This window comes from Berghia stephanieae, chromosome 7 (assembly GCF_034508935.2).
Source record: "Berghia stephanieae isolate SIO BIC M18660-M18661 chromosome 7, UCSD_Bste_1.3, whole genome shotgun sequence".
Taxonomy (NCBI): Eukaryota; Metazoa; Mollusca; class Gastropoda; order Nudibranchia; family Aeolidiidae; genus Berghia; species Berghia stephanieae.
In genome coordinates this window covers 16,774,122-16,792,346 of record NC_088366.1, presented here as the reverse complement: position 1 = coordinate 16,792,346, position 18,225 = coordinate 16,774,122, and the positions used below count along the sequence as shown (strand labels likewise).

Below are 18,225 nucleotides of genomic sequence, written 5' to 3'. Positions count from 1 at the left end.
AAAATTTCCTGCACCCAAAAGCAAGAGACTTTCTGGTCTTGACTCAAGAAATGTTTTCTCAAAGATACCACATTAAATGTTTAGAGAGATTTTCACCTTAATGCAATGCCAGATTCTTGTCAAAGATTGCTTTCTTTTTGTGAAAAAAAAAACAATAATAAAATGCATCTTTCAAAATATCAGAAAGAAATGATCTAAAGCAGACTTGAGATGAAAAATTTGTTGGAGGCGAGATGTGCGAGTAAATAAAGCATTGCATTTACACTAAGAGGCATCGGTTTTGATTCCTACTATTGGTATTTTTTTCCTTTAGAAAAAAAAAACCAGCCTTTATTGCTCACTTAAAGGTGTTGCACTGCACCTGAGGCATCTTATCTCATGATAAACCCCTTAGGAAAAATAATTGGAATCTTATTTGGCATTGTATCAAGGTGATTAAGCTCTCTAAATATTTCTTTTTTTTTTTTCTTCTTTTTTTTTTTACGAAACTGTCTTGTTTTATTTTTTAAAATTCATTCTTTATCCAGTATCTATAAAACTTTTATTTAAAAATTGTATTTATATATTTGCATATGGTCAGCGTATTTTGAAATATATAACATAAATACTGTTTGCCTGCAACATTTACATAAAATTCATTTTGCCATACACAAATTCACAACTGATTGAAATGTGTAAAGCATCCACCCCAAGGATACAATGCTGAGATTAAAGTTTATTTGCAATGCCATTCGTGTTATTAGTAACGATGCTCAATATTGAGAAGTTGAGAGACTACCACCGACTTGAATCCTTAATACTTGATATTACAATATCATGACTCGAGTTTGAAATGACTCGTGATATAGGAAAAAGTCACTGGACTTTTAACATGAAGGACATGAGTTAGATACTTTTTTTGGGGGGAATCGTGGATAGCTCATATGGTAGAGTCACGCTCCCACCTGCCAGGCGGAGTTGTACCAATAAGGTCGCGGGTTCAAACCCCCATCACCGCCGCGATTTTTTTTTTATTCTCTATCGTCTTCTGGCACTTTTCTACTCACTTCCATCTCTTGGACTTTTAACACACTCCAAATGATATTAATTCTCCTTGATCTTACTTTCTTAATTATGCTACATTCGGCTCAGTAATCCAATATCATCCTGGCTTCAGTTATAAGGTAAGCACAACATTATGTACTTGTGAGTGGTTTGGTTTTTGTTTTAGTTGCTTAGTGGATATTGTTCTATATTGAAAGTCAAATTTGTTGTTTATTACTAATAACATAGCAAAAACCTGTCAACATGACATGATGATATGACCCATATTACCTTTGCTATTGCCAGATCTAAATAAGATACATAATATGTAATTCTACCTTCAATTTTGATTGACTGAAAGCAAAAGTTTTGCAGTAATTTAAAAACTTTTAACTTAGCATCAAGGAAGAAATGTCAAATTAATGAGAATCGTGAAAAAAAAAAAAAAAAAGAATAGTGATAACAGCTTGAAGAAGTGAAGAGCAATGAAATGACCACAAAATGTTTGAAACTGAATAGAACACTGAAACAAGGGAACGAATATATATATATATATATATATGTAAATATATATATATATATATATATATATATATATATATATATATATATATATATATACATATATTATATATATATATATATATATATATATATATATATATATATACATATATATATATATATATATATATATATATATATATATATATATTGCACGTTTTATAGGGTTATAAAAAAAAATCAGTTGAAGTTGAAGGAAATGGAAGTGATAACATCAAACACACCAAATAATGGGCTTGGAATCAGTTATGAGACCTCACTCTTAATATTAAGAGCTTAACACAACTAGTCGTGGAAAAAAGGAAAAATAGATTTTTTTAGTCCGGATGGTTTATGATTTATAGTGTACCTACTAATATTCTCAGTCATTGTAAACACTCTGGAATTAATCAACAAAGCACCATAAATTGATCCTATTGATTATTTAACAAGCTAATTTCCATGGATTCACTGTGCAATGCTTTTTATCTTCAGCAGACCATGCCGATGCACATTTCCCCATATGGTTCAAGTTGAAAGATAAGTGCCATTTTGTACTAGCATTGTTAAAGCGTCCGTCGGGTACTCATTCACACCATAATAAAGTGGGATTGTGGGATGGTGTGTGTTGAAAGCCTTGCCCAAGACACAACGCTGAGGCCAGAGTTTTGTCACCAAATTGGTCACTGGCCACACCAAAAATTGTTTGTTTTTTGAAGTAAGATGAGACAAAGATACTGCTGGCCTATCAACGCCACAGATTAATTATTTATAATGGTACTGAAGTAATTTTCAATCTTAATATTTCTGTTACTGAATACAGGAAGACAATTTGATTCATATTAATTGTGGACATTTTTAAAAGAAAAAGACATCTTCAAATCATTTAAGACCAACAGTGCATGGGCCAGTGGGCGAAACCCTCCCCTCCCTGGGGGAGTTTTCGCCACATGGTTTTTCTGAAACAGCAATATATCTTGAGTATTAATCCGGGTGTTACCGTTTTTTCAAGTGTCATTTACGAGAGTTACGGCCCTTGAAAGGTCATTGGGTGCAATTTTTTGTGAAATCGTTTTTGTGCATAAAATGGTTGTTTATCACCTTAAAATTGTTTCACATACAATCAATAATGGAATTTTATTGTAATTTCTCATTTTTTGCCTCATATCATAAAATATTTTACAAAGCTATATAGCGTTTTTAAATCTTTGATAGCCATTTTCTCTATAATTTAAAAAAAAATCTATTACAGTGTACTTGTTTCCCTTCAGGATGAATAAACAAGAGGGATTTTGCACTAGCACAATTCAGGCATGCTTCAGGGACATATAACACAAATTAATCCGGGTGTTACAGTTTTTTCAAGTATCATTTACAGGAGTTATGGCCCTTGAAAGGTCATCGGGTGCAATTTTTCGTGAACTCATTTTTGTGCATAAAATGATTGTTTATCACCCTAAAATTGCTTCAAATGCAATAAATAGTGGAATTTTATTGTCATTTCTCATTTTTTGCCTCATATCATAAAATATTTTACAAAGCTATATAGGGTTTTTAAATCTTTGATAGCCATTTTCTCTATAATAATGAAGTCCCCAAAGGCTGTGCAATTGAAGCTGCATTTGAGAGTGCCTCATCAGAGGAAAGAAAACTGCAAGAAGCTGCTGTAACCTGAGACATTTGATTCTGGATTCTTTCAAAGATCATTCACAAATGCCTTGGCCCACCGCCCCCCCCCCCCCCCCCCCCCCCCCCCCCCCCCACATCAGAGTATTTGCTATCTGCTCAAGACCAACTTCCTTCTGCTCTGATCAAATTTTTTACTACACTCCTATCCAAGCAAGGTGCAGGACATATGAGTAGTAGGTCTGAAAGACTTGTACGTTCCATGGCCCAAGGTGTTTGATATAATGTCACTTGTGGACAATGGAAAATGCCTAAACATTTACTTCTGGGGATGACTGTGAGGCATTTGACTGGAAGTTTTCAGATTATAAACATCCTTAACCGCTTTGGACATTGCGCATCCCACTCTACTCTTTTGGAACTGGAGACTGCAATGTGCGATAGTGTTGTTGAATGCTCCACAAATCTTCCTTCTGCAGCATTGGCACATCCAAAAATCACCCATTTTGCTGGGATAATTTCGATCTCACAGAGGAGACCACTGATGGGTCTGGCACCACACACTCTACTAATGGCATCATGATCCAAGAAATAAAAGAAGGAAACTTGGAAAGAAAAATAGAGCAACAAAATGTCACGACTGGAAAAACACAGAAAAGGTCAGCAACTTTCAAACCCATCCAAATTCAGCCTTGCTTTGCAACTGGAAGAGCAGAACCTTCTCTGACTATTTCCACAACAACAGTAGAAAACAATCAAGAAAGACAGCTGTACCAAGATAATTTTCTGTGGTTGTTCTGTAGGATGAAGTTGAATTCAGACGGAGAACGTTTCCCTGGCTGGAAAGGTTGGCTTTCATCAACAACTCCAAACCCCCAAAATGAAAATGAAACCAACATGCCTTCAATTGTTGAATATATGCCTGTCATCAATGCTCCCATAACTGAAGCAGCTACAGTACAGAAGGTGCTACAACTATCTTTAGAGGCAACACAAGAGCTTGGTCAGCCATATACATTTGTAACATTTGACCTTGCTGTAGCAAAGAAAGCTTACGATATTGTCTGGCAAAACCCACAGCTTTACAAACAGTCATTATTCACCTGGGTGTCTTTCACACCATAATGTCATATCTTGGTGCCCTGGGAAAGCTCCAAAATGGATCTGGTTTTGAAGAAATTGTGACTGAAGCAGGGCTATGTGCACATGGTTCTATGGATAGGGTTATGAGTGGAAAGAACTACAACAGGGCTATACGAGTGCATGTGTCTGTTTTGGAGGCTCTAGAGAGACTTCTGCTTGCAAAATTTGAGCAGGACACGGATTCAAAACTCAGTAAAGACCTCATGTCTTACATAAAGGAATTCACCGAAGGAATTTCAAGCCATACAGCTAATAAAATTCTCCAGTCAACTGTGTATGCTGAGTTATTTTCCCAGTATGAAGCCTTCAAAGAGAGTGTCCGCTCAGGAAAGTACGGAAAAACTGCACAATACTGGATCCAATACATGGACAGAGTTTGGCTTCTCCTCCAGTTTCTGCGAGCTACAAAGACAAACAACTTTCTTCTTCATATATCTTGTTTAAAAGAACTGTGCCCACTGCTTTTTACCATGAATCACCACAATTATGCCAAGTATATCAGTGTATATTTTGTGTCACTAGCCAACCTGATTCATTCCCACCCAGGGGGCAGAAGAAATGTTACAAGATAATGGATTTAGTGTCTCCAGATCAAGGACGCCTGCTAGAAGAATAGCAGTTGATATGACCATTGAACAAACAATAAACAAACATGCAAAGACAAAAGGAGGTATTGTTGGGTTCAGCAAGAGTCTTCCAAGATATTACCGTTGGAGTGTAACAAGACACAATCGAGCAGAATATGTATCAGCAACCCAAAGAATGATCAGCAACAACAACTGTATGGATATAGACACCCACAAAGAATTGAGCCTTGCAGAAAAAAAGACAAAGTGAAAAGCGAGTGCAAAAGATCCTCCAGGCATTTTCAGCATTTATCAACCCCTTTGAAGTTGAAGATGGTCTGGCCAGTCAAGCTTCAGGAATGAAAGTGCAAGAGGATGTTGCTGATGACCTGCTAGCCGTGGAAAAAACAGGAAAAAGATTGTTTGAAAGTTTTGTTGAAAACAGACTGAAGGAAAAGACTGTAGAATTTCACAAGCCATTAGAAAGGAACAAGACCAAGACATTTGCATCATTGAGGAAAGTGGTAACAGTGAAAAAAGACATGAACGTGGTCAAAATCAAGGCACAAAGAAATTTATTTGGCCAGCTTCTTGTTTTGTCCCAAGAGCACAGTGTTGATCTTCAAAAAGTTCTTCAATATCCTCTAACACCTACTCCATGGTCGCTGGCTTCATCAGATGGTTTACCTCTGAAGACCAACAAAGCAACTCTTTTGCACAAGCTCACGCCTGACAATTCATTAATGTTCGAGGATTATGCAAAAAAAAAAAAACAAACACCGTTTTCATTGTTGATGGCAATGCACTGTTACAAACTCTGTCAGCAATCCCAAATACATTTGGTGAAGTAGCCAAACTTACATTTTCCTCCTTACCACAAGCAGCTTGTGTACACTTTGTGACTGATACTTACATAGAAGATTCAATCAAAGGTTGTGAGAGATTGAGGAGATGATCTTCTGAAGATAATGCATACTTGTTAAGAGGATCTGAAACAACAGTGCCCAGACGTTGGAAATCATTTCTCAGCTGCGTTGATAACAAAAGATCCCTTATCAGGTTTCTCCTCAAGGAATGGGAAAGTAACGAATATGCAAAGAAATTGAGAAACAGGGAAATCTTCTTTGTCTGTGAAGAGAGATGCGCCTTACTTTACAGTGACACGGATGAATTTACCACAGCTGTACCTTGTCTAGATCTCTACTCATCACAGGAAGAGGCAGACACACGAATTATACTGCACTGTCAATATGCTTCCCGCCAACCAAACTGTGAAACAATTGTTGTCAGATCACCAGACACGGATGTCTTCTTACTTCTCCTTTCATTCTCAGAGACAATTGGAAAGACCCTGATTTTTGATACTGGCTGTAGCAACAACAGGCGACAAATCAATGTCTCTCAGATTGCAAAGACTTTGTCTAAACAGATGTGTGATGCATTACTTGGTGTCCATGCATTCACAGGCTGTGACACAACAAGTTGCTTTGCTGGGCAAGGAAAGCTGAAAGCTCTAAAATTTCTTCAAAAGGAGGAAGATCTTAGAATTCTGTTCTCCAGATTTGGAACATCAGCAGCTGTTTCGAGTAATTACTGTCTCATGTTAGAGTCATTTGTGTGCAAGCTGTATGGCAAAACCTCATGCACAAGTGTCAACAAAGTGAGGTATGACATAATTCGCCAGCGTTTCAAAGGAAAGAAAGGTACCATCTCATGCAGTGGTGGAATTGATCTGTGTCAGATGCCTCCTTGTAGTCAAGTATTGTCACTGCACATATCAAGAGCCAACATTCAAACTCTCATTTGGAGGAATGCAGTGTGCCAGAATCCTAGCATTCCAAAACCAGAGGATAACGGTTGGCAGAGAAATTCTGCAACTGAATTGGAAGTACAGTGGTTCAAAGATGCTTTCATCCCAGATGAGTTGCAGGAAATTGTGTAACGAAGAAAGCTGCACCAGTACTGACGAAGATACATATGCCGAGGATGGTAGTGATAGCTTTGACAGTGATTTCCTTGACGACACTTCAGAGGACGAAGAGGATTTTGCTACTGATGATGAGGATATGTAATAAATTGGTGAGCAGTGCAAACTGTTAAGGAGTATAGCATGTTTGCAAAACACATAAGGATATTGTTTTTATGTACTTACTGCATCTTGAATCAAGAATCCCTTTTGAGTATCAATTATTCTTCATAATATAACAATGCGATTTCGTTCAAAAGTCTTCGGTAATGATGCTTCACTTGGGTTGTGAACAAATTAGTCTTTTTTCATGATATATCTATTGTTTTTACCACACCTTCAACTTACTTTTAAATGTGACAACTGGACATCAATACCATGTTTAAAAAGAATGAAAATTATGATGAATTTGGCATCCCACAAAGTGGAGAAAAATTTAAGGGTTGCGTACACTTTTAGTTTTTCCTGTAACGGAGAAATATGAAGGTTGTTGTTGAGGCTTGGGCCATAGCTTTCTTCAGTGCTACATTTTTAATGAACATGCTGTTTTTGGCCATATTTAAAATAATTTTTGTGTAAAACACTGAAATAGCCCATAAGTTTAGATATGACACTTCATGAGATTACTGACAAATTGTTTCAACTTTCTGTGAATCTATATAATATTTACAAATTGAAAGCTTGTGCACATAGTTTGATAGTATATTTAATTTCCTTCAGTTTGATACCCAATTTGCATATATTTGAATTAATATTGTAGTCTCCAGAGCCTTTGAAAGAAATGTTGTCTCTTTTTTGCAAGGGGACACAACTCACTTTTTTCAAAGGGCCATAACTCTCTTAAATGACACTTATTTTTACGGTAACAGTGGAATTTGTATGGCCAATAAGTTCTATTATTTGAAAAACATAGTGGCATAAACTCCCAAAGGGGGGGGAGGGGGGGTCCAGTGGCCTAAGCACTACAACGTCTGCTTGCCTTTATCAAAATAATTTGGGATAAAATGTAGTCCACTGCATTTAATGTTTCAGGTGTTATTTCGTACAAAATGATTTCCATATGCCGCTGAACAAACTTTTTAACCCAATGAATTCTAACCTGCTAACAATATGCTGAATCTTTTAATCCAAGTAATTATGGCTCATGGTATTGATGGTAAAATACTCAATACTTCTGCCTGCCAAAACAAGTGTAACTACACACAAAACTATGTATAACTTTTAATGATAATAGTCTATTCCAGAGAATTTGATTGAGAGCAAATCTACGCTCTCGTGGTCTAAAAGCTGAATGACTTCAACTTCATCTTCTATAAAATTCCACCAATAGTGAATAATGAGAGGTATTCGTTAACTAATTTAATAAAGGAATGAATAAAGGTGGCATAAAGTGTCTGACATTTTCGAACAATTTCAAAACCAAAATTATCTAAGGGGTGAAGACACGCTTTGAAAAATAAATGAGACCACAGTAAAAATAAAGTGGAAAAATGTATGTGGATTGAAGATATGATATAACTACTCGTGTATACATTCACACATATCAAAATAATTCCAATAGCAAGTTTTGTGATTGACAAGAGTCCAGGACTGGTGGAAACCTATATCCTCTAAAGGATGAATGAAAATAAAATATATAATATATTCAGCTAAATGGATACACAATATAAATATAAGTACCTTGGTATATGAATAATACACAAAAATTATACATACATACATACATAGTATCCTGAGCTAAAGTTTTACCTGTCTCTATCAAGCGTACTATTCCAAGTAAGTGAAGAAAAATAAAATTAAAATTATTTGTATGCAAAAAAAAGGGCCTTATGTTGCTCTGTATTTTTTGCCAGTGAGGAATACTGAACTGAAGTGAGAAATTAATAAAGCAGGGTTGTTCTACTGTGTTCTGATATTATTTTCAGTGAAAATCAATGTGCTATACTACTAATAAGCTATTATCTGTTACAAGCAAATCTGAAAAACTAAGTGGTTATGAAAAAAAAATTGACCTTTTATATTGCGCAATATCCACTAAATGTGCTCAAAGCGCTTTACAAGGGGTTCCTGGCCAACAGCAACATTTAACATGCAGGACGGGACATGATGCCTGTTAGGCAATATTACACTTTTTTTGGAGAGAGACAACGCTGTTGACAGCCAGGGACTCATTTTACACCTGAGTACGGTGAGAGAATGTGAGTAAAGAGCCTTCTCCAAGGACTCAACTATGCACTGAGCGAGGCTCAAACCCAGGACCTTCTGATCCGAAGGCGAGCGTCATACCACCAGACCACATAGCCTAACAAACAATCTTTTTAAAATTCTCAATTTGAAGAAAATGTAAAACTTGCCTCCCCATGTACAAATATATCTAAACTTATGTCTCAAATTTTACCAATTGTGCCTAGCATCTCAAAAAGGTAATATGTCAGGATCAACAATAACGGTAAGGGTGAATTTACTATAACAACATATTTGTTTTATAGGACTGTAAGAAACTAAATTTTATTATCCAAAATAAATAGTAGAAATTACCCCCAAGTTTCATGTTATGTATGGCTATTAATATATATATTCAGCACCTGGATCATACCGACATAATACTGCTTTGAGACAATGGGCCACAATTTACCAACATTAACCAAATCTGAGTTTTTCTCTGAATCATTTATGGTATTTTGAAATTCACCGCGTGTACAGGTGTTCAGGGGTTACCTTATGCCTACACTTCAAAATGTAACAGGAATATATATATATATATATATATATATATATATATATATATATATATATATATATATATATATATATATATATATATATATATATATATATGAATCCTCTTTTAATTTTGGGGGATCGCGACAGTTCTGGCAAGAAATTTTTTTTTTAATATCACGACCCAAGACCCTAGAGACAATATATTTGATATTAATGTCGATTACAACTATGGACAATGATTGTAAATGATGTTTTTGTCCAACACGATTCCGTGGGTAGAAGTAGAAAACATTCTCAAATATGAATGATATGAAAATAATAATACAAAATAAAAATAAACAAACATTACTTTTTAAGTAAGTTTCTCCTGTTAATAAGGAGTTAAGAAAAAGGTGTCTTGAATTTTCTAATTATGCGTGTGGGATTATGCTTTTAATTTGAGTAAATACAAATAAAATAATAATAAAATAATTTATCTCTTTCTTTCTCTCCACTTACACCGATGAACTTCTGCTTCGTCTTCTCTGGGGTTCTAAAACTTCCAGCCTAGAAGAAGTATTGCTGGTAATCAACCAAAAGATTTTTTTATATTTCTATGATCAAGGTTTGAACAGCATATTGATTTTTTGAAAAATTCAATTTTATATTCGATAAATATAGATAGCCACACACGATGATGATGATGATGGTGATGGTGACGATGATGATAACATCATTTATCCAAGTATGTTTCCCCTTGATTAACAAAATTTATTAATAATAACATTGTTTAAAAAGCCTAATTCTCTTTTTTTTTAGAAAATTCATCTTTCTTTCAAAAGTTATTGAAAAGTTGCCACTCAGCAGCCGAGAAACTTGTGATTGAATAAAGAATTTATGATTCAAATCTAAACAATCTGCATTCAAGATTCATAAAAGCACTACAAAAACTTCATTATTATTGAATTTAAAAAATTAATAGTCATTTGTGTTAATCAATAAAAGATTTCGTGTGTTTCGTTTAGGTCTTATAGCAGCTTTTGGCGATATTATTATGGTGCCATTTATAATGAAAGAATCTTATGTAGTACAACCATCAAGTGGTTTAAATCCTATCTTTCTGGTAGATTTCAAACAGTACTGATAACGGTTTGTAATCATCTCCATTTAGGTTAGAATTTTGGTGTTCCTCAGAATCCTCTTCATAGCATGAATAAATCATAAAATAGGTTATCATTGATCATTTTATGCCGAGGCACCCAGTCATATAAGTATAAATTTGTTGTTCCAATTGAAATGTATCAAGAATGGAGAAAATGCAATGAAAGTGCTCAAGATTCAATCGTAAAAATGAACGAAGAACAAAAAATATATTCTTTGGTTTGTTGTAAACCATATAAATAATTTAAATTGAAAAGAATGTTAATGTCAAGGAAGATGAGTTGGCGAGAGGCCATTTGTTGTGCTGTCCCTACTGACTGGACTGAGGTGAAAGCTTCTTTTAATTATCTTTTTTTTTCTAGTATTATTTAATTAAAAGAAAAAGAATCCAAGAAAAAAGGAAAGGAAAAGGAAAAGTTGTTTGATCTGGAAATATCTTTCTCAGTAGTTTTCACTGAACTTAAACTTTCAATTTGTTGATTCTGGCGCTTCAAAAATGATCTACTTAAAATGATGGTAATGATGATGATGATAATAATAATAATAATAATAATATTAATAATAATAATAATAATAATAATAATAATAATAATAATAATAATAATAATAATAATAATAATAATAATAATAATAATAATAAAGATAATAATTAAAATAATAATAATAATAATCAATTATAATGATAATGATAATAATGTTGATAATGACTACATGGGTCTAAAACTAATTATATCATTTCAATTGATCTACTTGACTAGATCAAAGAAAGAAAAGTAGAAAATCCACTGAGGAGAGTTTACATTTTCAACCCTATTTAAACAAACACACTACATTTTAATCGACTTCTCATTCGCTAAAACTATATTCGCCAAACCTAAGCTTAGCTACTTGCAAAGATTAGCTGCAACAATGAATTTAACTTCATCTTTTAATTACACTTTTTATAGTACATAAATAAAATAGAAATTGAATGTGAATGAGCCATATTATGGACAGTGAAGAGTGTAGCTCTTTTTTTTTTCTAAATATGTTATCTTTATTTCTAAAGGGAAAATGAAAGATTGAGAAATAAAATGACATTATTTTTTTCTTCAAATTTTACATTATTGATCTTACCCCCTAGGCAAATGCAGTAAGGGTCTACTTAAACTCTATGCTAGCACACATTTTATGAAACAGATGCAAGAGAAAGGATGGGTTGAACTCATAGTGACTATGTATACTAAAACCAAATTACCAATTTTAAACGTGGCTTTACTTTTTAAAGCCACCAAAGTCTCATTTATGATCTTTCCTGTAAATAAATTTAATGGTTACTGAATTACTACAAGCACACATAATTGTAAGATGAGAATTTCATTTTTAAGAAATTGTAACACCTGAATTTCATTTCTAAAATACTGTGGCTATGTTATCCGTGTATTGTTAGCATAACAGAATTTTCTTAATCTGAAACAAACCTGTTATATATGAAAACATCAAAACATATGAATTGGGAGAAGTTATTCATAACATTTAAATATAATATAATTCATATAACAGCATGGAACAAAAAGTGGTAAAACAACAAAAAGAAGTCAAGATACTTGCTGTCATAAAATTACTTTAAATTTTGGAATCACATTAAAGCAAAGCATTTCAAAACCACTAGTGTCCTGTTTGATAATTTTTAGTCTCCATTATTTATCATTTAAAAAGGGGGTAAATAAAAGAAAATAAGTTATAAATATATATACAGTAAGAATCAAGTATACAAAAATATATGTCATATAATAAGGTAGACAACAGTAGAGTCCTAGAGAAATAAAGATAGGTGGAACCTGGGGTGTTCCAAGTCAAAATTATTTTATGAAAGTTGGACCCTTAAAGGGTGTAGACCTCTGATTCAACTTGGTGAAATAAGCAGGTTTAATAATATGTGGACTCCATGCTGCATTCACTGTTCATTGAAAGATACATCAACTACCTAAATGAAATTATGTACCAAGAAAGATCTCACAACTGTCACCGTTTACTTATGCCCACCTTTCCTTGTGGAATGCCGTCGACCATCATCTTCTATCCTGGGCTGTCTTTTCCAATTCTTTCTAAGTTGTACCCATCTTCTTTGTGTCTGCGTCAATGTCACTTCTCTATATATTTTTTTCTGCCATCCTCTTATACACTTCCCGTGGGGATTTTATTTCACTGCCTGCAATGTTGTGTTGTTGGCCATTTTCCTGAGAGTGTGCCCTATTAACCTCCGGCTTATGCAGTGTGCTTTTTCATCGTCTCGTACTTGTTGGTGTTCTGCCACAGGTTGCATCACTCATAGCGATAGGTCAATGAATCTGTCAGATGCTACTGAGGCAGTTGCTGTTAAAGCTGTAATTTCCTGATCTTGTGGTCCTTCAGGTCTCTCCCCCATAGAATTAGACTCGACTTGACTTTTGATATGAACAGTCTGATCTTTTTTTGCGGATTGACATCTAAGAGTCCCTGCTCTCCTCTGTTGTAAATACATTGACAATATTGCTCATCCATACCTATGCAATCTCATAACACTATAATATGCACTATAATTCTCGGACTTTGAGATCTAGTGATCAGCTTCATTTAAATGTGTCCAAGAAAAGCCACAAAAAGTTTTATGATATTTCCTTTTCTATAATACCACCATATTATTAAATTTAGAGGTAATAGAATCAGAAAGATATACAGTTTTTTCATTAGTTCCCCAGTCTTATTCTTTGTAACCGGCTGACGATACTAACTTTAAAGGCTTTGCATTAATTGTGACTCCAATTATTTTGTCAATATCAACAGCAACAACAGCAGTAACAAAAAAGAAAATGAAATGAGACAAGTATAAGCATTACTCTTTGCTTCGTTTACACATTTTGACTTTCATCATTGCTGTTATCATCGTCGTCTTCCTCATCCTCATCTTCCTCGCTGATTTCGATAAGTTGCCCACTCTCACTGAATCTAGTGTTAGTGAATTTTATATACTTGTGCAGTAACAAACTTTAAAGTGAATAGTTACATATCACACCGATTCTCATAATAACGATATAAAAATAGAGACCCGCATCTTGGGGTAATCATAAGTCTATTCATTTAGGACTCAGATACGAGAAGGGTGACGAGATTTGAAAAAAAATTCCATAAAAAAAACAATAGAGCGCAATATCCACTCAACGTACTCAAAGCGCTTTACAAGGGGTCCCTGATCAACAGCAATATGTAACATGAAGTAGGACGAGACATGATGCCAGTTAGGTGATATTGCAATTTTTTCGACAAAGACAATGCTGTTAATGGCCAGGTACTCATTTTACACCTGAGTACAGTGAGAGAATGTGAGTAAAGAGCCTTTTCCAAGGACTCAACTATGCGCTGAGCGAGGCTCGAACCCAGGACCTTCCAATCCGAAAGCGAGTATCATACCACTAGACCACATAGCCTCACTAGTAAAGCCTTGATATTATATCTTAGCATGGTGTTTCTATTTTAAATCTAAGTAATCTGTGATGGGAAATAAGAAGATGCCTAACAATTGCTTTTAGTTAATTCAGCCAAATGAAAAAGTTATGGAAAGGACAGGACAACCAGTCTTAATTAAGAATAATAAGGAAATCCACATTCCCTGAGAATGGCAATATGTGAGAATGTAGAGTGGATCATCATGGAAAAGTTGACGAGGAAAGGATTCATATATTTTAAATGAAATATCACAGATGGGTTATGAAGCTTCCATGGACAGGTAAAATAAGAAAAGAAAAAATAAGTAATCATCTGAAACGAACATCAAACTGGTTGATACAAAATATCAAAGTAAACAAACTGAAATATTTTGGAAATTTTATCTGACAAGACAGCTTAGAAAAACATTCATCAATGGCGTTTTATAATAAAAGAAAGAAAAGCAGACCAATAAAAATATGGCATGAGGGTATCAAAGACTGGCTCAGGGAAAAAGTAACTAGGGGTTTAAAGATAGCATTGGGGAGGAGAGAGGAGAAAAGCGAAGTTAAAGTCTCCAAAAACATGGAGAAGAACACAAAAGTAAATAATGATAGCTTGGACTAAGACAAGCAATGAAATAGCTTCATCGTCACTAAACATGGATAGAGATTTATAACAAACAAATGGAGTTAATTTAAAAAAAAAGGTTCTTTCAACTCGTGAAGATTTAAAAGTAATAATTCTTCATCTTGCCCTGTCTTTGCCCTCTTCATCCCCGATGTAGAGGAATATAGTTTAAATAAAAATCCCATTTATAAATATGCATTCATCACATAGATTATATCGAGTGTACAAAGTGAATTTGAATTTCATAAATTCCCGCTGTAGTTGTAGCCTTGTTCTCCTGGTAACGTAGACCATTGTACTCAAAAATGGGTGAAAGTTTACATGGATCAATTTGCATGAAAGATAGACTAGTGAAGCCAATTTGCATGAAAAAGATGCATATTTAATTTTTTTTTCACTCGATGACACAGTGCAAAATGCAAAGGGACAATGATTATTATAACAAAAAAAAACAACAAAAAAAAAAAAAAACAGCACTCCCTACATATGCCAACGAACTATTACCCCTGTGCCTTCTGAATCAAAATTATCACACAAAAATTAGGATTAACATTAGGGTTTTTGTATTGACATCCATAATGTAATAAATATTAGTACAAACAGTCATTTTTATCATGATGACTTCAAAACAACACATGCACGATACATACTTTGGTTTCCTCACTATGACCTTCTTGGGTTTCTTCAGCTTGAGCATGAGGAAAGCAGGGTCCAATTTTCGACCTAGAAATGGCGGGTTGGTGACATCTGTTACCATCAAGATGTATTCACCTATGACAAAGTTTTTATTTGAATTTGAATAAAACAGCCTCCAATTTTGACTAATTGAGAATTATTTTTTTAAAAAAAGCAAGCTACACGCACACATATTTACATAAACACCCACACACACTCAAATATAAACATACAACAGAGAGAGTGACATAATATATGAAAAAAAATGTCTTTACGGGTGTATTTTGGCAAGTAGCGTAGTGCTATTTGAACCAAAAGCTAGTGCTATATCAGAGCTATTTGACTGAGTTATGTTTCTTGATGTTATGACCCGTGTCTTTGCCATCAAAGTTGTTGCTTTTGACTTAAGTTTCATTCGCCACGGTGCACGTGCTGATTATAAAAACAATTTCCAGTGTTACAAGAAGTGTGGAGGGCAAAATAATTCCAGTGTGCAGGCTTTCAACAACACTTAACCTGTTGGACGAGACACAACGCTAGGGGATATTATTTTTTTTTCCAACAGAGACAACACCGTTAACAGCCAGGTACTCATTTTACACCAAAGTACAATGTGTGAATATGAGTAAAGAGCCTTTTCCATGGACTCAACAATGCATCGCTCAGAGCGGGACTCAAACCATGGATCTTCCAATCCGAAGGCGAGTGTCATACCACAATCATGACATATCATTTAAGAGAATTATAAAAGATATGTGACCCATTGCCTCAAAATGGTAATTCGTTGAAATGGTTCAAATGAAGAAAACTTAATTTATAGCCAAAAATATGAGAATTTGTTTAAATTCATTTCATTTATGTAGGAGAACAAATTCCGTTTCTAGAGAGCAAAAAAACAAAATTCATATTTTTAGATAATCTTCACTTTAAATTCTCTTTTTAAAATCAGGTCAATTCCCATATAATATCAGGCTGAGTCAGTGGGTCATAGTATAGTATAGTAGTATAGTTTTCCAGCGTATTAGGCGTTTTGTGCCTTTGCTGATCTTGGCATTCAGTTCATCGAGATAAAAGTCAATAAAAAGCCCTAACAGATCTTTTGACCTGTATCTATAATATATAAACTTTTTGATAAATTGAAGGCCCTAACCCTAACAGATCTTTTGACCTGTATATACGTCTAACCCTTTGATGGGATCTTAATGGGCGGTTCAACTATGCTAAACATGTAATCTGCTAAGTGGCTATCTAAGCTATTTTTGAAGGCGTTGACACTTGGAGCATTGGTCACCGTTTCAGGGAGACTGTTCCAGCGGTCGATCACACGTTGATTAAAGTAGTGTTGCCTAAGCGATGTGTTACACCTTGGTTTATGCAGCTTGTAATTATGACCTCTGGTTCCATTGTTTGCAAACAACTTCTTGAAAGTATGTTGACAAACCTGTACGGGCGACTTTCTCATCGGAGGCTGCAGGTTTCTCTGGCTCGGTATGAGTTTTTGGAAGCGTTCCTCCTTGTGCAACAATTTGGGAATTTTTCCTCTCTAGTAAATAGATTGTTCGATTCAACACACCGGGAAGGCAACGATGTCAGGGGTGTCATGTTTCAAATTTCCATCAACACATGAGGAGGGGGTGAGGAGGGAAAAAGGTAAAATGACATTTAAATTAAAATATATAATTCATTGGAGTAAAAAAGAAAAGGGGTAATATAAAAAAGTATTGAGACATATCATAAATTCTTCTCTTGTCCGAGATCATCAGGTAAATATTAATTGGATTAAACGTTGTTAATATGTTAGGAATAAAACATTATTTTCTTTAAATAAATAAATTGTTCAATAGTTGAAGAAAAGATTATGACGAGGTATGACATCAACACATCTACATATTACATTGTCTAACCTTTTAACAGTGAATTTGTTAACAAAGTTCCTATATATGTATATTTATCAAAGTATTTTTATGTCTTCGAAAATAATAAGTTAACTTTTTTTAAATAGAATTTTGAAATAGCATTTATTTCCTTTTTAAAATGGGATAAATTTTAGGTTGTCACCATTATCTTCAAATGCTTCACTGAACGCAGTTGTAAACATATATATATATATATATATATATATATATATATATATATATATATATATATATATATATATATATATATATATATATATATATATATATATATATATATAAATGCATATATTACAATAAAATACCCATTAAAGACCAAAATTCCTGTGGAATTAGGATATGCATTTATAATCATATTTATGGTGAATCGGTTTAAAACGAATTATATAAATATATACATAATTTGCTGAAGTAGCAAACCAAGATTTTGATTTTGAAAGAACCAAACAAGTTTCTACCAGAGTGCATGATGAAAATCACAACAGACGTAAAAGATCCATATTAAAAAAAGTTGACCATTATGACATTCAAATCTATGAAATGTGACAAAGATTGAGATGTGATAATCCTCAAAACACTTGAAGACTAGATGGAAAGATATATCAACCCTAGCCTTACCAACTGGAGAAAAATCATCATATTTGTTACGATTCAATGAACAATGTTCTTTTTCAAATTTCTTTTTTTACATCACAAAATTGAAGAAAAAATCTTTGTTATAGCCATAAGAAATTAATGCTTTTATTTTTATGCTAAGCTTGTTTTGCTGCACAAAATTATGTATAGTATGTCCTTATTGTTTCTGAGTTTGTGTGTAAAGAAATAAACT

The 18,225-nt window shown here is 33.9% G+C and overlaps 1 protein-coding gene across 13 annotated transcripts in view; it reads right to left on the bottom strand.

Annotated features, from left to right (window-relative positions):
* The window catches only part of LOC144976798 (MORN repeat-containing protein 1-like), a 44,854-nt gene that overhangs the window by 4,005 nt on the left and 22,624 nt on the right, over window positions 1-18,225 (bottom strand). For 4 of the 13 annotated variants that reach the window (XM_078921256.1, XM_078921251.1, XM_078921254.1 and 1 more), the window contains 3 exons: window positions 16,922-17,023; window positions 15,456-15,576; window positions 10,090-10,152 (listed from right to left, as the gene is read on the bottom strand). In XM_078921256.1, the coding sequence (XP_078777382.1) occupies window positions 10,090-10,152; window positions 15,456-15,576; window positions 16,922-17,023 (286 nt within the window). Of the gene's footprint in view, window positions 1-8,616; window positions 8,635-10,089; window positions 10,153-11,968; window positions 12,026-13,589; window positions 13,699-15,455; window positions 15,577-16,921; window positions 17,024-18,225 lie in introns of all 13 variants that reach the window. The other 9 variants (XM_078921257.1, XM_078921259.1, XM_078921258.1 and 6 more) reach the window with 4 other exon arrangements.